Source organism: Larus michahellis, chromosome 11 (genome assembly GCF_964199755.1).
Source record: "Larus michahellis chromosome 11, bLarMic1.1, whole genome shotgun sequence".
Classification (NCBI taxonomy): Eukaryota; Metazoa; Chordata; class Aves; order Charadriiformes; family Laridae; genus Larus; species Larus michahellis.
The window spans coordinates 20,308,116-20,333,374 of record NC_133906.1 but is presented as its reverse complement, the minus strand read 5'-3'; the positions used below and the strand labels follow the sequence as shown (position 1 = coordinate 20,333,374).

Genomic DNA, 25,259 nt, shown 5'->3' with positions numbered 1-25,259 from the left:
CCAGCACTGCCTGTGGCTTTTCCTGTTACAGGATTCAGCCGTCTGCCGGGGGTTCACTAAACACGCTATTTAAGACGACGAATACCACAAGGTGCGAGATAAGTTGTGTGAGAATCGAGTGTCTTGGCAGGAGAGCCTTGCTCTAGCCAGACTCCCAGCCTGGGATTTGACTCAGTGATGGGTTTCTATGCAAGAATGGGAACTATTCCTGGCCTCCAGGAGTCTCACTCCCTTCTGGGGGGACAGCAGATGCCCTTGACTTCCCACCCTCTGTAGAACTGGCTGCCGAAGCGGCTGCGAGCCCGTCAGCTTAGGCTGTATGGCGTTGACTTTAAATGGAGCATTTGCATAAGGGATCTTTCAGTCTGCTTTAGCCTCTCTCTTTGCATCTAATCAGCCCTCTCGTCTTGAGGGGAATCATTGCGGAGAGGTGTCAGGATGTCAGAAGCTTTCTGTGCCAGCTCCCCCGCCCAGCCCAGCCACAACTAGCTTCCCCTCTCAGGCAGACTGGGACATAATCCATCCCATTTTCCACAATGACTGTAATCCTAGCACTGTTTATTCAAGCATGGCCATGCTACAATTAGAGCCAAGGGCTTTAAGCATCCAAATGATGCCATTGGCAGAGCTCGTGCTCCAGCGAGCGAACTGCCAGCGCCTCCTCCATGGTTTGTGCAGCCTCTTCCCAACCAGTAACTGCAGTGCCTTAGTGTGGTCTTGAACATAAGCGGGCTTATGTGCAACATAAAGGAACATAAAGGGCTTTTCCAGTCTCACCTCTGACTTTCACAGGCTCCCCCCGGTCCTTCAGTGCACCTTGTCTCTGGGCTTTTAAATAACTGATGCGGCTGAGCGGACCTTCTTTTTCTTCTGAAGCTTTTAAACTCTTGCTGTGGGCAGAACTATCTCCTAACTGGATGCTGGGTGAAGTCCTGACCACCAGCTCCAGAGCCAGAAGAGAAAAAGCCTTAGCTCCTCTGGAAATTCCTCTCCATGCAGTATGTAAAAAAAAAAAGAAAATCCCCTCCGAATCTGTCTCCTGGTGATGAACAGAAACCCATCCTGCTCACACTGGCATGGCTGCGGCCCCGCCGACAGGAGGGAGCTCCTTGCAGCCTGGCCGTGGCCGCTGTAGCAGCATGTGCCTCTCTCTCTAGGTCCGTGAATGTTCCCACTGAAATCAGACCCAGCTTTGGCACTTCGGGATCAGGAAATATGACTTCATCAGTAATTCTTTCGGCTGTCTTTCCACTTGCGCCTCCCTGTTTGAAGCGATTTTTTGCTAAGGTTGACAGCTTCCTAAAAAGCTTAAATTGAAACAACACTCCCTGGAAAATGCATGGTAAAGCTAGTTGTTCGCAATATCTCACGCAGACAGGCCCTTTTCTTGGCCCAACAAGCTTCTAATGCCTGTTGGGTGACCTGTTGTCGTATTACAGACTTGTAGTTCCCCACTCGGGCTCCGAGTTCCCATTAATCACGGCGCGGAGCGGTGCAGGGCAGGGATGCGTGTGCGGCACAGCGCAGCGGAGATGCTGCGAGCGGGGGCTGCTGCCTGGTGCGGGACGATGCCGGGGGATGTGCCCGCCTGAAAGCACAGCCTGCCTTGTGCTGAGCAAGAAGGCTGACTGCCTTTCCTATGCCTTGTTTCTGTGTTTCTGTGTGTTTGGTGTAAGCCAGGGACTCTGAATCCCACATTTAACTTCATCCAAGTTTTGGTGGGTTTTGTTTTTGTTTTTTGGTTTTTTTTTTCAGTGAAAACTGTCAGCTCTGAAGTCTTTTCCACTGCAAGAAAACTCCCCCAGGAGACTCCACTTGGCTTCTGGGATTAAGGAAAGCCAGGGAAATCGGCTCTAGAGCAATGCAGCCATGCTTAATTTCTTGTGGACGTGACAAATTCCAACAGTGAAAAATCCTGAGGGCCACAGAAAAATCCAAGGAGGGAAATCACTGCCTAATTGATTTCGCTGTTCAGCAAGTATCATTTAGAACTGGCCATTTATCCAATGGCACCAAACTGAGTATTTTACAAGAACATTCTATACAACCTAATCTCAGCACAGAGCAAACCCAAATAAGCCGGGGCAGTTCCAGTGTCACTCCGTTGTGATATCCTCTGGGGAGCATGTTCTTTTCTAGATTTCACCAAAGAGCGATTGCTTCTAGATTTGCCAAAGCATTTCTGGATTTGCAGCATAGGCTTGTCATTGTGGCTCTTCACTCTTTTGTTCAGGTGCCGATGCCCGCGTGCCTTGGGCTCCCGCGCAGCACCACGTGGCTGGCACTTGGCTGACGGGTGTTTGGGTGATGCGGACTCAGTGACTGGTAATTCTCCATTTCTTTGGGATGGTAGGAGGTGAATTTAACATTTCTGGACTCTCTTTATGTCCTCCTAAGGCAAGAGTCAGGTGTGTGCAATGAAGCTTGTTCTTTCCATTCTGTCAACGGTAAAATAACCACATCCCCAAGTCCTAACTGCTCTCATAAATTGAGTAATTGCAGCCAGGTCAGACACAGTTATTTTCTGGAGTCCATGCAACTTTACAACCGCCTGGCAGTGGCTTCTGGTGCAGAGGACACCAAAGCCATTACAGCATTAGATCAGCTCCGCGTCTGACGGAGGAACCCAGTTTCTCAGTGGTCCCAAGCACGCTGCATTTATTCCTGCTGCATCCGAATTCGTGCTGCAGCCCGAAGTGCTGTAATATGTGTGTTAGAGCTTCCAGACCTGCTGCAGGATGGGCCAGCTTGGGCAATGTGCTCCTCAACTAATTATTTTTTACGTTGTCAGATGAAAACATAAAAAGACGGGCCCCCCTTTAATATGCAATTAGGGATTGCTTTATATAGGCCATGCAATGTTGATGGAATTTAGCAGCTTATAAATGTTTTTTAGTTGCAAATAATTCATTGTAATTTATTGAATGAATTGTTTTGCCATTGAATTGTCTGCCATCTCCATTCTGCACCTTCTAAGGCTTGTCTTAAAGCCCTCCTAGCATTCTCTGCAAAGCAGGGATGAAAGTATTCTTCTGAGGGCAGTAGCCCTCAGATTATTATTACTAAATTATTTATTTAGTTTTACCTTTCCTGTTTTGGCCCTGATGGCTGTTTTAGTCTTGTATTTCTCAGGGAGTAGCCCACATCAACCCTCCTGAGCCAAATCAGCCCATGGTTTAGATGAATCCAAACTGTCAGTCACATCATGGCAAACTTTGGTCCTTTCATTTTAAGCTGGCTGTTCTGTCTCTTAAAATTGGGAGTGACAATCTATCTGTAGAGAGAGCGCCCACTGATTTCAGTGGGAACTGCTTGAACTTGCTCTAGGGTTGCCGAGCTTTCAATATTTCCGCTGTCATGTTTGCTGTCTCCCAGCATCTTCTTGAAGAGGAAAGAGCAAAGCAGTGGTATGTCTTAAAATGGCAGTGGGGGGAGAGTTAGGGTGTCTCGTCTCTACTGAGCTCCCTAATTGTAATCACCTACAGAGGTCCAAAAATCAAATCAGAAAGAGAAAACTAAGAACAAAATGAATGAGGCTTAAGTTTGGTTGATATCCACGACCCCCCCGCCCAGCTCATCACGCGCTGACCTCTCTCCGTGATAGTTATATGTGCAATGTCCTTGTCCTGCAAAACTGCCAAAAAACAGGTCTCTTCTTGGCACATTGTGCTCAACAGTTTTGTCCCACCCAAATATTTGATTTGATGGACAACAAGCACACGTCGAAGAGGCTTCAGGTACAGAAGTCAATGGTGAAAACAGAAAGGAAGAAAAAGCAGGAAAAACTGGAAAATCATCCCCTGACTCTGCTGTTCCCAGCTGCTCTGCCCGGTCTGCTGTCTTCGGGAGGGAAACACTGAGCATCCTCCAGACAGCTGAAGTCTGAGCAGAGTTTGAACTACGACGGTGTCTTTTCACCTGGTTCCTAAGGTCAGCTGATGTAAATGTCTTTAAACTATCACAGCATCTTTCTGCGTTTGCCTTCAATCTTTCTGGTGGAACAACAATGCAAAGGGCAGCTTCTTCCTTGATTTTGGGAAATATCATGGCTTCGCCTCATCATTCAGAGCCTACACAGGTGTGAGTCAGACTTACCGGGGGATGCGATGCTGTCCTTCTCCCCACAGAGAAACGCCGGCTGTCTGCACACGGGGTTTCCATCGCAGCACTGCCAAAAAACGCCCCCCTGCCCCATGTGGCTGTCAGGACTGTGCACCACCACGCCGGGCTTGGGGACGGAGGCAGGGCCAGGGTTAAGGGGAGCTGAGATGCATGTATCTTAAAAAAAGTGACCATTATAAAAGTCATTGTGGAAGGGGAGCTAAACTATGCTCAGCGGTACCCTGCTTTCAGGGGGCAGCAATCTCAGCCACCCCACTGGACGCAGGCAGGACTCTGGTGTTGCTCCGGAAATAAAGAAGATCCGAAAGCATTTATAAGCTATTCGCTATATTCGCTAGGATCAATCTATAGAAGCCAGGACTGATGTTGGGAAGTGTCCCGCTGCTCTATTGGCACGAATAAACGTGACCCAGCACAGTCTGTGCCCAGCGATGCCCCAGGAGCTGCAGCAAGCCCAGAACAGCCCAGCCCGGGCCGACCTGCCCGCTCTGCTTCGGGTTCTCCTGCTAGCTCCCCCATCATCCCTGCCCCAGGAGACACTGCATGCAATTCTCAGTTTTGCCAGGAATCCATCCAGGTTTGTTTATGCCCGTGATCCATGTTTGTGTTAAGAGAAATAAGGTGCGCGGCCACCGGTTAGCCTGAGAGCACGCCACACAGCCAGCATCGGGACCGGGGCTCGGTCAAAGCAGGGAGCCCAGCTGAGATGGAGGTAAAAAAAACCCAACCCCACAAAAGCATTAATTTAATGTCATGCTAAAGGCCACTGCAGGTGTGGAACCCTCACGGCAGAGCCCGTTCCAGCGCTGGGCAGCGACAGCCCCTTTTATAACCTGGTTATAAAGAATTAATTTAAAAACGGGCTGTGGCCTTTATATCTCCCAATTTCTTTGGTCCCGTCATTAGCCTTTAAGCAGCAGCTCGCTGTACTTGTGTTTTAGCTTAGCTTAAAACCCAGCGCGGTGGGGGAAGGTGCGAGGTGGTGGGTGATGACTCCTGCCAGCGCCGTTACAGCCACCGCAGGGATCTGCACCGCAAAAAGCGCTCGTGTTTGTCACCTGGCACCGGATGAGCGATGGCATGTGCCACCGCGCGGTGCAAGTGGGGTCACAAGGTACGTCGGGGTGTTAGTATGCCAGGCTGGTATTCGCTAGGAATTGGATTTTTGTCTCAAACTTTCTTAGTGTGCAGCTCATCATGTGTGCTGCTAAATGTCTTCTTGCCACAGGAGCAGCGCACTCGTGTCCCCTGCCGTCACCCCAAGCAGGGCTGCGCTGCCAGTTTATGTTTCCTTTGACTGCTAAACTCTTCATTGCAAATTAATTCATAAATAATTCATTGGATGTTGCATTCTGTACTTAAAAGTTCATCGTGTAGGTGGTGGGTTGTGGGTTTTCTTGGAAGTGACAGTGCTTTTCGCCTTTCTTTTTTCTTTGTTAATCACGTGTGTGTGTCTGTGTGTGTGTGCAGAGCTCCCATAGCATTCACAGCCGGATGGTTCCACTACAGATATTTTAATCTCGTTACAGCAGATGATAGTTATTTTCAAATTTAGTTATTATGGTACAGGATGATTGTGTTGCAAAAACTCTCTTTTGAGATTGGGGTTTATTGAAATACCCAAATGCTTTTGGGAGTTGCTACGACTGGCACAAAAATAACAGATTATTCAGAAATGTAACTTCCCCCATGCCCATGCGCACACACACACACACACGCGCGCGCGCTCGCTCGCTCTCTCACACTTCCCAATCAGTGGGTTATTACTCCTAAGCCTGCTGGTACTGGAAAGCAATGAGAAGTTTTTCCATCACCCTGGCTTTGGCAGTCAGCTGCTTTGCAGGGATGGTTTGCAAAGGCAGGTTGTGTTTGGGGGGGGATTACGATAAATGTGGCTCTGTCTGGGACCGACGTCAGCTCTAACACTGCTTACTTCAGCCCTGGCCATTTCCCCATCACCCTGCCCTGGCCCCGAACGCATTGGGGACGCGGCATTTTGCAGCCGTCGGGGCACAGCACAGCAACCCCAGCGGCAGCAGCTCCCATCAAATCCTCGTCCCCAGGGCAGGAGATGGGACAAGCGGGTTGGACGAAGGAGGGAGGCTGAGAGTGGCAGCCACGCAGAGATACGGCACTACTTTTTGGCATGAGCATGTACCGTTTCTTGGGTTTTTTTTTTTGTTTTTTTTGTTAGATCGCCCCAATCTGGCAAAGCAGATGTAAGAACCATATTCAACGAGTAAAATCCCATCTCAGTCATCTTCAGCATCCTTCAGCTGGCTTGGAGCTCTCAGCTGCTAAACTGAAGTTGCAGGTAGCGTTTATGCCAGGTAATGCGGATATAACCCCCCCACACACACTTGTGGGTTATGCTGTTGTTTAGAATATTTCTGTTTCCTAGTGTGAGCCAGGCCGTGGCAGGGGAACAGGGCTGCTGAGGAAGGAGAGGTGGGACCAGGAGCCCCAGGAGGGTTCCAGCCCTGGCGGGAGCCCAGGCTGCCGCCAACTCTGCCCCGCAGCTGTGTGCTGCAGCGGGGAGGGCAGAAAACCAAGCCAAATGAGGTTATTTCAGAGATTTAAAAGGTGTTTTGTGCTTTCCCCCTCCCTACATGCACCCACTGAATGGAGCGAAGCAGATGGTCACAGGCATTCCTCGGCGAGGAGGCAGCCGGCTTGTTTTCTGCCTGCATTGCCGTGCTGCTTGCGGGACTGAAAGCAAAGCCTGAGAAGTCGGGTAAAAAAATGTCCCTGTAGGTGTGAAAGGGAAAATACCACAGCTGATGTGACACAAGCTCAGCTGCGCGATGGCCTGAAGCAGAGCTGCTATGCGAAGGGCTATTCACAAACCCCAGTTTTCAAAAAGTGCAGATCATCTCAGTAATGTGTATTACAATAGCCCAATAGCGTGAATCAAATATTTAAAGACTACCTACACCCTGACACTCTGCTTTTTATTCTGAAATGACGGCAGTAAAGAGTCAAGTTCTAGCTGCTGGCCAGACTTCTTGCTTTTTCTCTATTAAATGAGGCCGTATAATTTTCCTCTGGGATACATTTGGCACCGGAGCTATTTAGGTCTGAACCTTTATCACTAAATTCAGGACGATTTTTCTGTTCAGTTTAAGGAGACAGGAATCAAGGTCACAGCATTGGAGAAAACCTGTTAAAAACAGATACTTCTCATCACTGATTTCTGGGCACTGTTCGTAAAAATAAAAATAATCACCCTGATTTAACAAGTGAACTTCAGCAGCAGCAACTCGTCTGTACTAGACTTAGATGAAAAATACAAAAACCTGGCTGCACATAAAATTTTAAAATGTTGAAGTTGTTACCATTTTAAAAAGTATGAAATGGACTCATTCAATCTCGATGATTCTTGTCTGTTTTTGTAATTCTTCTGTGGTTTGGTTTATCTTTTCTGTTTGCTATTTAGGAGGGAAAAAATAATGGAACGATGAATTTCCTATGGGGGTAAAAAGGACAGAAAAGAAAAATCAGGAAGTACTCCTCAAAAAGCGAAAGGCAAGATATCTGGGAAGAAATTACATCTCGATAATTTTCCCAGGAGTCAATTTTGAAAGAGAAAGCCTGTTTTCAACTACAGCTTCCCCGGCTTTTAAAAATGGTTAACAGTGTTGCTACCGCGTACCGCGCTTTGCATTTCTAGCGTGGGGGCACTGCAAATATGCTGCTCTTAAGGCTGAATTTCCTACCTCCTCCCTGCTTAAATCCAAGACCTTTACAGGCAGCCGGTGAGGGATGTGCTGGGGCCGGGGGAGGATGCAGCGGCCGCCGGGTGCTGCCCGTGCAGCCACCGGGAGCTGCGTCTCCTGCGGGTGCCGCGAAGTCCCTGCCAATGTGCCTCTTAATGGGGGGGTTAATGAATGAATTATTTCATTGTCAGTTTGTTAGAAATTCCAAATTCAGGCCAAGAACTGCAGCTGAAGTTCAGCTGAAAGATGTCTTTTTTTTTTTTTTTTTCTTTTTCCTAAAAAAAAATTCAAACAGCCCGAAACCCAGTGAGCGAGAGAAAGCCTGTGCGTGCCCACCGGCCAGTACTGACTGAACTTATTTGGAGGCCGGGCAACAGTAGCCCCTACAAACTGGTAACCAAGTATGCCTGCAGCCTGGGTTTTGGCAGCCGCAGCTGCGAGGACTGGGCTCGTACTCTCTGTGCACTCGGAAGGCACGCACGTCTTGTCTTCTCAGCCAGATTGAATTCTCGCTATTCCTTCAGATAACGAGCCGCAATCAATGCGCTCATTTACTGACAAAATCCAGGGCGAACAAGTTCATATTTAAAACCCAGCTCCTGCAAAATGCCCTCACAAGTGATTGCCCGGCATGCGCAGAGTCACCCAGGAGCATCTGATTAGTTAAGCCAATTAAAATAAAACTGATGGATCGTTAAAGCAGCCAGAGGTTTTCGAGAGGCTTTCTGTGAGTTGGTCCATGCTGCTGGTTCTGGTTTGGTTTTTTTTTTTTCTTTTTTAAAAATCATTATTTCTTTGCAGGCAGACTTGATCTCATGCTCCCCGTGCCGAGTGCAGGTGGGGGTTTGCTCCCGGATGCAGGCACCCAGCGCCGCTCCCCCCTGGAAAACCCCGGGGTCCCGCTGGTTTGGAGCACAAGCAGCACCAGATCCCCTCTACCAGCAAACGATCCTCTCCCAGAGGTTTACGATGCTCGGATGCCTGCGACGCTTCTTGGCTGGGAGACACAAATGCTAGGACAAGGGTGAGAAGTTCAAGAAAACTGTAAGCAAGACGTTAACTCAACTTTCCCCAAAGGCAAGATTTTTTTGTTTTGCTGATGGCAGGTTTTCTTCCAACAGCCAACCGCGGAGTTTCTCATTTCGTCCTCTGCAGCATTTTTGGCACGAACATATTCAGGGACATGATGCTGTGAAATGGCTCACTAGCGTGATCCAGTCTGGCGTATCCTACAGACGCGCAGTTACATCCTATCCGTATCCTACAGACGTATGAAAGTGTGAGGTCTAACTCATGTTTGCCATGCTCAAACAAACAAAAAAAACCCCTTCAACATCTCTTTCCTTCTTAACAATCATTATTTTATTAATATATTTTACAAGATTGCAGTTGAAATCATTTAAATACAAATTTTTTTTTTATACAGAAAGTGTAATAAAGTTAAAATAGTTCCTTGTGTAATTCATAGCATTATTGCAATGCTTACAAAATTTTGCATAGAGTGTGCAAGGATTGATGTTATTTGATACAAAAAAGCTTTATATTTTCCCACACAACCACACACATACATAAATTAAAAAGAAAAAAAGCCAAAGAAATCTGAATTTCTTAATGAGAACTGTGATAAGACTTTAAATTCATTTTGTCCTGTTTACACGATCAAGGTCATTGGTGGTGATCAGAGTAGAGGTCAGAGAAGGTATTGTACCATCACAGATGAGAACTGCTATCGCGTATGGGTCATGCCTTTTACGCTACTGCTGTAGATGAACGGGCTTTTGCTTCGACTCGCACAATGTTGTTTTGCTGTTGGCTCTACCCACGTGGAGCATTTGTTGCGTTAATATCGACGACTCCATCGGCGTTCGTGAACAAGGAAACTAATTCAAATAAGGGGTCGGCAAAGAAAGAACCAACCCAAACCCAAAGGCATCTGAGTCAGCTCCAGCAGGTCAATCCCTTCCCCGTTCCCAAACTGCTGCATAGTGCAGATCCAGACCGAGATCTGGGTCGTAGCTCGGGAAAAGCCCTGACCTGGGGAGAAATCCCGGTGTGAATGCTGTCCACTGAGCCCTTCTCTGATACACATGTAATTGCTCAGCTCTGCTCTTTATGAGGCTTCTGGCGTGCTCGCACTCTGCTGAGCGAGGGCAGGATCTGATCGTCTTAACTTCTGCGCTCGCTCCGATAACCCACGCAAGGGACAAGACAGTGAGCTCCTCCCTGCCCCTGCCCTACCACCAGCGGGACCCACCGAGACCCCCTGCTTCACCACATCACCAGCTGAACTCCAGCACGGTTTGTGGTGGTGCCAAGGAGCCATGCTGGATGAGCACGCCTCCGTTCGCAGGCAGTGGCTCCAGCTCTTTATCTGCACCCGTGTGATAGGGAAACCCCAGAAGCACGAGGAGTCCCATGGCTGTCCCCCGAGCACCCCGGCTGTGGTTTAGACAGGGCAGCTGAACTCTGTATTTTAATTTCACAAAAGTTGCTAAACCTTTAGGGCCAAACCCTCAGGTGGTGTCGGCTACCCGTGAGTTAAATGCAGCCAAATCCTGATTTACACCAGCTAGAGAGTCAAATCCTCCTGCTGTGAATGGCCCCGATGCACTGCTCCAGCCCAGCCTCCCACGGCAGGCGCCGTGCCCTGCTGCTGTCTCTAGTGCAGAGGACCTGGCCATGGCATGGAGATAAACGAGAAAGGGCAAAGCCACCCCCAGCCTCCCCCGCCCCAGAGGCTTCCCGAGTGAGGCGGCGTACCGAGGAACCATCCCCACGGCATCCCCCGGGATGCTGTACAGGCATTGCCAGGACAAAGCAGCTGCACCTTCTGGAGTTACTGCTGATGCCTTCAAGGTGGTCCAAGGCTTGTTAGAACAGCAACCAGCAACTACCAGCATTATTTATACCACTTCGACGGCAGATACAGATCATCTGTAAAATCATTAATACTGTGGAAGTGTTTCATTATCCGCCACATCAATACCAGCACTGATCCCGAGTGTGCAAGCCCAGAGGAGGACCCAGATGAAGACAAAATTTTCAGGCTCTGGCTTAGCGAAGGAGCTCAGTCCCTGCTCTAGAGGCAGCTGCCCCGGAGAAATCCAGCCGTAGTGTTGGGGGGTGGTGGTGTTTGCAGCTAAGCGTGGGAGAAACTCTAACAGCAACATTTTTTCATCTACAATCCAGCCTTCGATAAAAATAGAACCGCCCAGAAATAATTATTCTTTTGCACTCCAACGTGAGCCTGCCTCAAGACGTTTCAAGGCCTCCGCTACGAGGAAATTTTTTAAAAGACCGAAGAAACTGCATTGCTTTAGAAAGTGATAATGCGTTTAGCGGCAGCAGGCTTTGGAACGCTTTATCTCCTATCGGTGGTTAAGCCTTTTGAACGGGGCAAAAACGTGGGAGTACAATGCAATTCTAAATTCCCGTTCCATGCAAAGACGCGCATGACCTATGCTTTGCGACGGGCCTCCCCCTATAATGGCCGACGTGTTAGAAGTGGTGAGACTCCCCATTTGGGCAGGACCTGATGAAAGGCTCCGGAGAGTCCTTTTTAATCTTACGAGAAAAGACTGTTTAACTAAGGCTGCGTGTTTTTTATCTAAAGCATTTGGCAGCAGGGCACAATGTAAATGTAAAACTTGTGCGCAAGTTTCTCCTGCTGATATTTTTCTCTTGCTGGCAGAGAGAATAAACCAACTAAACGCAAGACAAACATACAATTACATATTGCTTCACAGTGGACATAGCCTTCCTATTTTTTAATACAGGTTAAAAAGTAACAAAAACTCCATCCATGGCGATGAGTTGCCTCAAAGGAAATCTGGCTTCCTCTGAACAGGCAGCCTGGCACTACCCACCCGTGGCAGAAAATCCCAGCCACCGCGTGGCTCCGAGCTGTAATAAGGTGAGACATTTCCTGGGGGTGACACCGGTGCTAACTTTGCCACAGGAATTACACTTGTAGCAAATTAATTTTTAAGGGACTCGCACTTCCAGTTTAAAGTGACTGGGATGGGAAATCTTGGTGGTGCGCCCTGATTGTATTACCTTCTTCGCTTCAGATAAAAATCCCGCAGCTTTAAATATCCATCTTTTCCTGTATAAAGCAAGCGCGTCGCTTTTCGCAAGGGCGCAATACAATTCAAGTGGCAGGAGGAGAGAATCTGAAACGATAAAGCCTCAGGGCTGTATATGCATAACCATGGGCTTCGCAACCACAGCAGAGTTAAAAGCTTTCTGAACACGAGCTATTCACTGTAATTCCCACCCGAGCCTCAAGCCACTGTGGTTACTGTGGACGGAAACACCACCCTAGCAATCTTGAACGGCCCAAGCTGTAAGTGGTTTCAGTGACAGTAATTCCACCGTGCACCATGAAAGATCAAGCATAATTGCTACCATATTTAGTAAAATGGATGTTATTAATTTAAAGTATAATAGTGTAAACAGAGAAAGAATTTTGCTGCGTTACTGTGATTAGAGCGATGTCTCTTGCCATTTCTTCCCTCTCCCTCCTACCTGCCTCGTTTAATTCACTCCGCTCTTGCTTGAGTAACCTCATCAGCGCCACGTCAGCGTTTAACCCTGCTCCGCTCACAGCCGTCAGCTCGGTGACATCCGCTGTGAACACACAGCAATTGCTCTGCAGAATTTACCTGAAAGTCCCCGATTTCACCTTAGTGCCTTTGCTTCACGCGGGTTTTGGTTTTTTGGGGGATCGAGAAGCGACACGATGGGGACTGGGGGGCTGGTGGCCACCTGCACGCAGCCCCGTGTGTGGCAGGACACCAGCCACCCCCATACTCCACCGCAATTTCAGATCTGAGGAAAAAGGTTAAAACGGGGAAAACGGCAATGTTGCCACGATTACGTTCCTCAACAGCAACGGCAATAAAAAGGCTGGTATTTTCACGTTCAAAAAAGCACCAACCCAGCGCTTGGCAAGGCTTCGCAGGAACGCGCCCTGCGCTTGCTGGGGTGGATGCTGGGTGATGACATTTCAAAATTTAAAATGTCAGCCATAAAAAAAAAAGAAAAAAAAAAAAAGAAAAAAGGGCACAGCCTCTAACTTTTTTTGTTGTTGTTGTTACTGTATGCACTTCTAAAAGGAAATCATTACGGCACAGTTACTCTTCTTCGCCGAGCAGCCACCGGAGCTCCCGATCTGCTAACGCTCGAGTGCAGGTAAGTGCACAGCCAGGAGCATTTCCTCCGTTTATACTGAGGAACGCTTTCAGCCCAGGATGACGTCTTTTAGCATTCCGGGTTATTTCTTCACATTTCAAACTTCAGGTAACCTTACCCTCTGCACGCATTTAAAGGTTTTTTCACATTATTTCCTTTTCTCCCCATTAACAAAGTTAGAGTCACTTCACTCTCTCAAACGCAGCTTTACGATAAACCTGTATTTTTCCTGCCCAGTTTGAAAAAGCACCATTAAAGGTAATGCATTTCAGGCATGAGGGCAACCAGGGAAGGGATGAATTTCTCTAAGTCTTTGGTCTTTGTCTCACTCTCTTTTGCAACGTGAAACTTAAAGCCGTAACAACAGATAGAAAGAAAAGTGGCATTTGCTGTAAACAAGCGTATGTGAGCATGTGTATCTATATATTTGTGCGTGCGTGCACATCTTATGACAACAAAAGCTAATTTCCTTGAAGAACATCTGTATTTGCAAACTGGATATGATGTGAACTAACCTGACATCTTCACAAATTCCACAGGAATCTCTTTTTAACCTTGGAGCAATTGCTAGGGAGGGTTTTTTTTTTTTTTTATTTAGACACCATTTTGCTATACCGTATATTGCAGATGGTATTTTTAGGCTTATGCCTTAAACCTTTTTGTTTGTGCAATGTCACGGTTATGATTAAAGGAGAAAAAAAAACCCACCCCACTTAAAATACAGCTGTTTGACAGCACGTGACTGAGATAACCAAATACAAATCACTCTTGCACATACTTGGTTTTCTAAAAATGTCCACCTAGGAGAGGCCTTACGCATATTTTAGAAGTTACTGGCTTCCCCTTTTGATGACTTCCTTTAGTGTTAACATTTCTTTGTACTCTTAAGCTACCCATTTCACTGACTACTGGGTAATATACTTCAAAAAGTGTAAAAAACCGAACAAACAAACAAACCAAAAAAACCCCACAAAGAAACCTGGAGAATGGATACAGCTGTAGAGTCAGTATTAAGATCTATCTCTGCTTTTGCTAATGGCAAAGTCTTTTAGCTTTAGAAAAACCATCCCGACTCACCTACGGTGGCAGAAGGGTCACACCGTACACATGGACAAGGTGCAGGTGAGCACTGACAGTCACCTTCCTGACTGCTGTCTAAAGCGCTGCATTTAAAGCAAATTTAACAAGGTCTCAAAGCCCTATAAAGATAAGGGTTGCGATACATAAGCGCATTGATGAATACCCCCAGTATTCGAGGCTGCCTCGGGTGTATCGACGTTAGCATCGCAGTCCCTTGATTAGCACTTCCATGGGTGTCGGTGCTCCCAGCTGCAATGCAGCCCTGCACCCAGCGCGGAGCCAGGGCTCGGTCCCACGGCCCCCCCAGGGGCTGGCAGTGTCCCACTGCCCTGGACTGTCACCCGTCCAGCTCCCGTCCCAGCTCAGGACGCGAAGTCACCAGCATCTCAGCAGAAACAAACCCACCATCCACCCCAGCCTTGCCTTGGCGTTGGGAGGTAAAACGAAACTCCGGTTTGAGATAAACTCCATCTCCCCAAACAGCAAATGCTCAACTGAACTAAACTGCAGGCCCGAGTCACAAAGAAATACACAAACCCTTGTTCAATTTTGGCATTTTATCCATGGCGGGTAGAGCATATGGATGAAATTCCAGCCAGGGAGGCTCTAATTTAAATGGACTCAGGGAAAACGAACCCGTACAGGTACAGGAACTGAGGGATTTCTGGGCAAGGCAGGAGGAAAAGGGACTCTCGCGCATTTGCCTCATCCAACAGGTGAGTCGGTCACTCCACAACAGCCCCCAACAACAAACTGTGAAGCGTGAGACAGCTGGATGTGTTTGCATGCTGCTTTTTAACCAAAAGGCCTGTTTTTTGCCTCGGGATCTCGGACACGCAGTCCTGTTTGCTCTGGTTTGCCCCTCGCTGATCAGCAGGGGACTAATGAAATGGCCGGCGCAAGCAGCCGCATCTGAACTGTCATCTTAAAACTCGAGTGGGGCTCAGATGATTTACAAGTCTCTATATGGATTCAATCTTTCTAGCAACAATTCCTTGCCTTTCAACACAACGTATAATTTTATGCTTTTTAATATATAAACATGATTGTAAAATGTATTGAAGCGACCAGACCTCCTCTGCGCAGACATAATTAAGGTACCCTTTGATCACCTCAGAGAGGCGTCTGCAGTGGTGGCACTGATGTGTGAGGAGCTCCCCCATGGAAATTTACACCAAAATAAATGGCTGAATGTCCTTAAGCACTTTCGTGGCTTTCATCATACAAGAAGGTGATAACCTCATCCAAGAGCCCAGCCGAGAAAACCAGCCACTCAAAATCAATTTGTTGGGATGGAAATCCTCAGCAGAGCAGCCAGAGGGTGCACGGGGGTGAGGACGGAGCCACCGGCCACCCTCGGATGGGATGCAGAGCCTGGAAATCGGGGCGCAGCATCCCTGCTGGGTCCGTCCCTGCGCTCAGCCCTGCCTTTCTCACCAGCGTGAATGCTCTCAGGGACGGCAAAGTTAACGCCACTCCTTTTCCGTACCGGGTACTCTTCCTGCTGCACGTGTCTTCACAACTGCTCACACGGGATTTGTTTACGAATTGGGCCGTGCTTGCTACAAGGTTTGTGATCGGTATTAAACGAAACAAGGAAAAAAAAAAACCTACAGTAAATGCAGGACTGTGAATGGGACTTTGGTTGTGGTCCCAGAGGTAACGTACACAGTATTTTGCTGTATTTAACATGGTAAAAAAAAAGTCTGTATCACTCTAGGTACCCCTACAGTCTTAATGCATTTCATTAATATCTGTTTTAAGTTGCACAACCAGTTCCCAAGACACCCTCCTGTCCCTCCCCCCAAATAAACTAGTTTTAATAACAAGATAAATATGATGTGCTTCTCCTTGCTGAGTGCATTGACTTAAGGCATAGGCACAATTCCCCTCTTTGAACAGAGATGGTATAGTCCTGTGTCCCAATACAATTGTTATCCTGGGTGACCCTTTGCATTCAAACGTTGACTCAAGACATTATAATTACAGGAATCGTTCATTAACAAATAGTTTGAATTTGTTAATTAACCAGAAAGCATAGCCGAAATAAAAGTAGATCATCCGATCCTCTTTCAGGAATAAATTTTATGGGACAGCTGCTTCGTTAGGCAGCAACGCATCTAATCTAAACTCCGCAGAAATCTTTCCTTTGAGTCCAGCCAGCTTTGGAATAAGCCAGAACCGTTAATTTAAAAGAAAAATAAATGAAACCCTGGTACTCTCCAGACCACGAGAAAATACGTGGAAATCTGTAAAAAAGGAATGGGCTGAATTATTTCTAAATATTTCTGTCAGCTACATTTGATCTTGAAGGTCGCTTGAAAAATACCAGCTTTGCTTAGATATCACTAGGGATGGGCACAGATCTGTCATATTTGCACATGAGGTAATATTTTCAAAAGCATCTCAGTGGCTTAGAAACCTTGCTGTCCTCATGAGACTTACTGCGACTTGGACACTTTTGCAGTAATTAGTACCTTTTTTTTTTCCCCCAAAGATTTTTGCATGCATGTGTATGCAATTATGGGTCAGAATTCAACGACCTCGACTCTTCTCATTATTTTTCAAAAATTGAACTGTGTAAGTAATGCTACCGGATCAGATTGCACGTTTTATCCTGCCCATACGTGACTCCTAGACTTTAAAATAAGGAAAAATGCAACCAAGAAGAGATTCAACCACAGAGTTTTTGGGTCTCAAGTTCTAGAGGAACCAGCATCCAAAGCCACGGTTTTCCAGTCACCTGGCTTTGTCACAATCATTAGAAATCTTTAAAAAACAGTCTGTTTCATTGTCAGCATCTCTGATATTTGCAGTCTCCATCAAATCTAAGTGACCTTGGACTGCATATCCTGAAAAGAAAGATGACAAAAGTCTGGCATAGCGTCTACATGACACACCTATTTTATATGATTTTCTCGGTTTCCATGGGTAGAATAGGTAATTTTCTCTGTTTCTATAGGCATTGATAGGCAATATGCAAATCTTAAATCTTCGCACCTTCACACCGAATCTTTTCAAAATTAAAGGTGCTAATGGAGAGTGTGTAGGGTGATCCAGGACACCTGTTAAATAAGGAGGTTCAGGATTTTTCTATTTAGTTCAACTTTCACAATTTTTTTCCTTACAAGAACTAAGTGCATCCCCAGTTTTGTTAGCACAGAGATGACTTTAGGTTAGGGTTAGAGCTGATGTGTCACCTCTGAATAGCACAAGGCATCCTTTGCCACGTGCAGTCAAGTCTCAAACCCCTTCAGAAAAAAACGTGATTATTCCAGGAAGAAGATCTGAACTTTTCTACTGGCCAAATACAATCCATCTCTCCCGAAAGGGAGCCGTGCTTCAGGTGAAAATTAAAGAGTGTAATTTAACCTCCAGTATCTTGGATCACTCTAGGTGATCAGTACAGCACATCTGGCTGTTTTATTGGGGTTGTTTTTTTTTTATTCTTGCCACTGATTTAATGGTGCAAAAATGATCAGAGATGCTTCTCTTCCCTTTGTATGTTGGTGGGTCTACATCGGTTCCAGGGTCTTGCCCAGCCAGCGATCCCATTGCTCTGAGAACATGATCAAAAACGAGGGGTGATCATTAGACTATATTAATACAGAAGGGTCCAGGGGAGCGTCGAGTCCAATTCAGCAGATTGTACCAGTAAATTTTGGTGTGGGAAAGAGAAATGCTACACAAATGTAACAGGGTCACCCTGGGATTCCTTGTACTGAAACATCGTTTTACACAGAGGATATATATATATATTTTATATATATATTTTTATATATATATTCACACACACGCGCGCGCACACACAAAAAAAGTCTTTGATAGGCTTTCTGTGTTCTAGTAAAAATAGTTGGCAGCTGCAATCTGTGAGACCAGAACTGGCTTTTGTGCTGCCTGCGATGCCCCACTGCAAACTGTCTCTCAAAGGCAGACGCTTGTGTTTATCTGGCAGGTCGAGCTAGTCCCTGCCTGAGACAGAAATAACCTCCCATTGGGACACACACAGAGCTCGTAGATTTTTTGCCTGGACCCTGCGGAAGAGGAAGATCCTTGAGGCAAGTTAGGTAGTTTGATTTTTGCAGAATTCAACGTTATCTGAAGTCGGAGGGGGGAAGAGAGAGAAAGAGAGAGAGAATTAGTGGAGATCTGTTATTCTTGATCTTGTGTTTAAAGACGCTTCCTTAGGACACCCCAGCTGCTGCAAAAACTGGGTAGGTGAGTGTATTGAGATGGGAGAGTCTGATAAATCTTGGGCCAGCACGTGATCTGCCTGTGCCATGAGCCACCTAAGACGTCCCGTTTGTTTCTGCTAATCTACCCACCACGGGTTTTTGGCTCAGAGCTTCTTGGGGCACCTCGGTGTTTGGGTTAACCCACCACGCTGCTAGGTGGGGAGCACGAACGGTTCAGGTCCACACGACGACTCCGCTCCTCCACCGGGACTTCTGGCACTGCGATCCCATTGCCAGTTATGATTGCAGGCTCCCAGCACTCACTTTTATGTGTGTTTTACGTATATGTGTAACACTTTCATGTATATTAAAAAGAACTTAAATGCCGCCACAGACCAGAATTTCTCCTTGTAAAACAGAACATAAAAGTGAACGTGTGGCAGCTCTTAGACACACGGCAGCTACAGGGGAGTGCTCTAACATCACGAGAGCAGCACAGCAAGATAACCTGCACACCAGAATATTACAGGGCAACTGACAGTGTTTGCTCTTATCTTGCAATTACAGTGAGTCTCCAGTTTTAGTATCCAACTATCTAATCTCCCGAAAGACACAGATCAATATATGCATTTTAAAAGCAAATTAGCATTAAAAACATTAAGACAACTGCTTGCAGCAGTGAAATGCCTTGGATTTCAATTGCAGTATATTAGGTAGGGTTATTTTTTCGGGGGGGTATTTTTGTTAACAGCCCTGATCTGGGTTTGGAATCTCTTAAAATGCAAATGTTTAGAAATAACAGGAATTGCAATAAAAATCCCATTCTATTTATTACACCTGATAGTAAGATAGGAAAACGTTAGCTTCTGTTGGAGCCCTGTTGCTGGGAGGTTTGCGATCAATGGGAAGCTCCTCCTGCCGAGGCGCTCGGTGGGTTCCCCAGTGGGAGCTCCTCAGCCACATCCTTCGGTGTCTTCCGTCATTGTGGTGGGTGGAGGGGATGGGACCCATGTGCTCGTGTGTTTTTGAGACACCAGGAAAGGCTTAACTCAACACCTTTTTTACTTTTGTTCTGTGTTACCAGTTTTAGTTATTCTCTCTTCCTCTTTGGAAGTTTCCCCAGTGCAACAACCTGTGGCTCCTAATGTTCCCTTTCTTTCCAAAATGAAAACATCAGCTACAAAAGCTTTTCAGATCAATAACGGTGAATTAAGCTCTTCTTATAGAAAAATGTATGATAAAAGATTTAATTATGTTGGCCAAGTAAATCTTGTTCTAAAGTGACAAGGAAACAAAGAATTTAGGAGCACCGTGTATTTTACAGCCGCATAAATCTGCCTGAACAACAGATGCTATTATCCAAGCACTTTAAAAATAATGAATCCGCCTTTGCCACAGAGTGAGGCTCGTTTGCATATGATACGTTCAAGCACTGCTCGCAGAAACTAGGCTAGGAAGGCCTGCTTGGCCCGTGCCTTCTCACCCGCGTCTCCCATGGAGCAGCTCAGTGACTCAGAAGGCTACCGATCTGCAGGGGATCTGATCTGCGCCTTGGTTTGTTTTTGCTGCAGGGCGCGACGTCCTTCGCTTACCTCTCCGTCTTTGGATTCCAGCCTGAGCTCTGTCCTGCACGTGGCTTTCAAGCTGCCGGCCTCCGCGTTGATCTCGATGCCTTTTGGAGCCTCCATCACCAGCGCGCGCGTAGGCGACTCCAGTCTGTAACAGAGAGGGGAGTTACAGCAGCCGGTGGGTTGAACATTCACGCTGAATCTCAGGCTGTCGTCCTGCACAGCCCGACTGCCCATTGCATGCCACCTTTGAACCTGCTGAGGCTCAGATTCACACCTGGTTTAGCCGCTGGAAAGCATTCATGCACAGCGCGATAAAACACATCACAAATCCAATCTGCTAACATTTCACATCAGCTTTGCTGTGCTGTGAACGCTGGGACACGATGCAAGGTGTGAGAGCTTCCCCCATGACCAACTTGCTCATATGCAAGATGTGAGGGCTTGGAAGGGTTTAAGGGCACAAGGAAATCAATGAAAAAAAAAAAAGGTTGAAGACCCCAAAGTTCCTGGTCTCCACTCCTATGTTCACATCCCACTGCTCACAGCCTGTCAGTGCTTTGACCCCTCCTAACCGTGGGTACACCACACAGGGACAGGACAACCCTGTTACAGCACTGGCTCACACAACCAAACCTTTCAGTTCAGGCAACTGGGGCTAATGCTGTAAGATGCACAAGCGCAAGGTTCAGCCTTCCTTGCCGATTATCCATTCGTAGGTCTTGTACTTGTACTATACTTGTCTCTTCTTTATAATAGTGTCTTATTGCTTTCTGTATTGAAAATTATAATAAAAACCAATTCTCCCTCTTTGGGAGGGATATTCCTCTTTGGGAATATTGTCTTAGTTGATTTTATCACCATTTATTTACTGTAGCATCACAAAGTCTAGACTATGATCTTTCCCAGGCAAAGCAGGCAGGCGGAGTGGAACAGAAACTCCTCTGCCTCCATGGCTTTGGGTAGACAGCACTGACCAACCCCCCATGGCTTTGGGTAGACAGCACTGACCAACCCCCCATGGCTTTGGGTAGACAGCACTGACCAACCCCCCATGGCTTCGCGCAGGCAGCACTGACCAAACCACAGCGCAAGGGCAGCACACAACCCCCGAGCTCACTTGGGCAGCTCTTAGGATTCGCTTGCATCACTGCAGCTGTTTCTCTGCTGTTCATATATAATCATTTGTGCAAGTAAGTATATTCTCAAATGGACTCCTGCTGTACTGAGACAACATTACAGGAGACTGAGGGAATTCGGATGTATTTATTGCAGCCAACAGTTCAATAAAGCAAAGGCACAGTTCCCTCTGTGTGGCACTTTTCAAGTTATGACTTTCCCTCTTGTTGGTGTCTTCATATTGTTGTTTTTTGAACCCCTTTCCCTCAAGACCCCAGACTCATCCGTAATTTCCTGGTTGACTCAACTACATCTAAATTTCGGGGAAGAACTGAGGCAGATGCAGCCCAAGGAGCGAGCGTGGTCTCATGGTTAGCAGCCTCTGCGCAATCTTCCTGACCTGCTTTTTCTTGCTCTCTGCAGGGAATCTACATCCTTCATAAACCTTCTTCTGATCCCTCCACTGGTATCACCCCTTGTCTGGTTCCTGTACGAGGAACCTAAGGTTAAGATGCTGCTACTCACTATTTTTTTCTTCCTGATTGAATTGCAGATTGCGTGGAGGAGAAAAAGCTTGCAAAGAATGATTGACATTAAATAGTGCTAGCTGGGATATGATTCCCTCTGACCTTCCAATTGCAATAACTGACTTTCCAATATCTGTTAGAATTTCTTTATGGTAAAAATAGCCACAGCACAGCGCCTTAGGCTCTGGCACATGCACTCTGGTGGCTTTCATTATAGTGGCTTAACACGCTGTCTGCCCCACATTTTCCCTGGAGATTCCTGCCCAGGGATACAGGATGCTCTCATCCTCGGTGGTACAGCTCACAAGCTGGTATCTACCCCCAAAAATGAAGGGTGCTCTGCTTGCAGTAAGCCGCCAGGATCTGAGCTGCAGTGGCTGGGGTGCAGGCACACATTCCCTCCTGCTGCCTCTGCTCCAGAGGCAGGATCCTCCGGAGGAGAAGCAGAGAGCTGAGGCCAGTAATGTCTTAAGTCGCTGTAGCTAAATTCACCAGAGGATGTGTCCAAACCCCAAGACAGCTGAGCTAATCTGAGGATAAAATAATTCCTAAGAACCACGGCCAGGTGACTCTTCAGCTCTCCGACATCCCAGTGACTCTTCAGTTTCTTTGATGTCTTGGCTGTCTCAATGTATTTGTTCATCTGTTAATCTTGTAGCCCTTCTGCCCACTGAGAAATAAATCTTCTAAGTGCAAAACAGTGTTCAGACACCACAGGGCAAACGCACTCATTTGCAGCAGCAGCAGCTCTCGATTCCTGCCCTGTACCAGAGCAGCCTCCCAGTCCCACACCAGTGCTTTACTGGAGCGTGCAGAGAGCTGGGAAGTGGGTGAATGTCTTCACAGGCTTGCGGGGGGATCAAGAGGGACCTTCTCCTTCCGTATCTTCCCCTGTGCACACAGGTCCCCATAACATCAAACCGAGTTAAATTCATGCTTTGAACAAGCTACCAAGAACCTGGGTGTCCACTAGATAACACTGTCCCAAAGTTTTATTCTCTTTTCATATCTAACAAAGTGACTGAGTCGTCCTCCCTCCTCCATCCAATGAAAACCTACAGGCGGGGTGACGGCACCTTACAAACACTGATGAAAACCCATGCAATTAGACACATCCTACTCCCTACAGAGCTTCTTGCCTCATGGAGGCACAAGTGACGCTCCCAAGCACCTCCCGATAGTCCGTGCTGTAACACGGGACAAGAACATAACGCTGGGGCTTCGCTGCTCCAAAACCCACCCTGCTCCCTGCAGCGCCACGTCGGTGTTTTAAAGTTAGCTGAGCTGAGCCCCGCTCTGTCACTAGCTCAGACAGCTGCAATCTTGCTGAGATGCTGAATTAACCAAAACCCCATCCCTTTAATGCTAAAAACATAATTTTGAAGCCCAGGGTTTTGTTTTTGTGTTTTTTTTTTTTTTACAACCTTAAAACTATGGCAATGAGTGCAAGCACTGTAACAGCAAAGTGCAGCTCTTCCAGAGATTAGAAACTTGGCCTTGCAGCCCACATGGTTCTGTACCTGTGCCGTGGCTTTGGAGTCTGACTCTTCTCTCTCTTACCCATTCGATATTGGTGTAACTCCACCTGTTTGCATGGGACTCTTGTCCCAGTTTACACTACTGTAAACGAGGACAGAAAGGTCTTAATAAAATTTTCCTTAGCATTTGAGGGCCACATGATTGTAAGGGATTTAATTTGATTACTTTCTGATATCCTGAATGAATCCCTGAGACACCTGTCTGTACACCAGGAGCTGAAAAATCTATGCAAAGCCGGAGAAAGCAGTTGAGGAGTTTATGCTCTAGGGGGTCTGAGTAATGTTTACCGAATACTTTCATTTGACGCAAGTGTTTAAGAGACACTCTGCTTTTAAACCTAATTCTGTCTTCCAGAGCAGAACCAATTTGGAGACTAATAATGAAAGAAAATGATTTAGCGATGAACAGATAATTTGTTCAAAATCAACATTTGTTTTCCAGTGTGATACTCCGGAGCTTTCAGGAGGATTCACATCTCCCCGTCAGGTGTAAGCCCGTACTTACAGCGGTAGGCTGGAAAGGTGGCTGCATGAATATAGATTGTTTCATTATTTGCTCCTGCTCTTGAATCTTCCATCCCAGCAACTGGCACATAAGCCCTTTTTATTGACCATGGGCGCTGCTTATTTTTGCTGTTTGTATTTCCAGGACCAGAGTCTGACCTCTCTCACAGAGCTGGGCAAGGAGGGCAAATTCACTGCCAGCCACAGAGTTACAGCTTGCTGAATTCAGGACGGAGATAAGCTACTGCCATAAAATTGTTCCTGTCCCACCCACAGTCTCCCAGGAGGTGGATGAAGGGACAGTCTCCTGTCTGGGTGACTGCCCACAACACGGGTACCTCTCCTATGGATCCCAGGGTGTCATATAAGCCCAAGATTTTAAAAGAAAAGACACAAGTAACAGGATTTTCAGAACTATCAAAGTACCCAGGTTCCACTTATTACAACGGGTGTTAGGTACTTCTGAAAATCCCATTGAGCACCTAAATGCCATAACAACTCTGACCCTGAATCTCAGTTCTTAGTTCTGCAACAGAGGTACCAGCACTGCCCAACTCCATGGGGAGGACCAGAAGATAAATATATTAGTGGTTGTGAAGCGGCTACATGCTGTAATAACCAAGGCCAGGTAAGTACCATAGCCAAAGATAGATGGTTGGCAGATGGATAACTGATCTTTCCAAAGCTGCAATATTAGGTTCTTACTTTCATCAAAAATACTGTTAGTCTTGTTCCTCCCGCTGAGCACACTCGGCTGCATACCAATGCGCGAGATGATGTGTGCAGGGGAAGCCTTTCTCCAGCTCACCGTGCTTAATGGTCAGTGCTAAATGTGCCTCCTAAGCCCTTTTACTCAAACCTATCACCGAAGCCTCTCACATTGTACAGAGAGGTGATGGCATGCGTGCATCTTGCAGTGAACCCCTCTCCTGCTATCGCTAGAAATTCTGTGCTCCTGGGATTCAACAAGAGAGCAAGATTTTCGGTGCCATCCCCGCTTTGCTTTGAAAACTTCAGCAATAATTTAAAGGAGGTCGGCATATGAGTTTGTATTGTGGTTTCAGTGAAAGATCATTATTTATCCAGATTTCTAGCTTTCATTTCCTTCATCATAAACAGTCACATTAATCATTCCAGTACCATGGATTATATTTCCTTCTTGTCCCTCTCCTCACCCCTCCAGGATAATGCATCTTTCTCCTTAGTATTAGGAACAGCCTTTTGAATGTGGGGGGAAGAGAGGATATTACAGATGTGAGGGCAGTACCACCCGCAGCTAGGGGCTGCTGATGTGCTTCCAATAAAGCGGACATAATTCCCTTAAAAGAATAAAGTTTAATGTCAGGAGTTTACGGGGAAAAATATTTGCCTGGGTCCCGTATTGATGCAAGCAGGACTTGCAACTCGTAGCTGGTACCAAAGGCTGCAGCACAACGGAGGGATGCGCCTCAACACAGGAAAGGAGTTAACGTGAACTGGGGACCTATTGCTGCCACTTTTTGGTTTTTTTTTATTACTTTTTTGTTTTTTTTACAAGAATGGTCCCAAGCTTCAGAATTTCTTGTCCCCAGCAGGGGATTTTTCTGTGTGGGGCACAAAGTTTGCTTGCAGTATGGACATGGGAAGAGTGGTTTACTCTCAGGAGGTGAGGAGCATACGATGCAGCTGTGTGGGAACATGAGCTAATTTAATTTTCCTTAGAAACCTCTGGACTGAG

General features: G+C 46.7%; 1 protein-coding gene across 18 annotated transcripts in view; it reads right to left on the bottom strand.

Annotated features, from left to right (window-relative positions):
* Positions 1-9,177: 9,177 nt before the first annotated feature.
* SGCD (sarcoglycan delta) overlaps positions 9,178-25,259 on the bottom strand; it is a 354,229-nt gene continuing 338,147 nt past the window's right edge. For all 18 annotated transcript variants that reach the window (XM_074604512.1, XM_074604497.1, XM_074604504.1 and 15 more), the window contains 2 exons: positions 19,879-20,002; positions 9,178-18,209 (listed from right to left, as the gene is read on the bottom strand). In XM_074604512.1, coding sequence (XP_074460613.1) covers positions 18,036-18,209; positions 19,879-20,002 — 298 coding nt within the window. In that variant the 3' untranslated portion in view covers positions 9,178-18,035. The remainder of the gene's footprint in view (positions 18,210-19,878; positions 20,003-25,259) is intronic.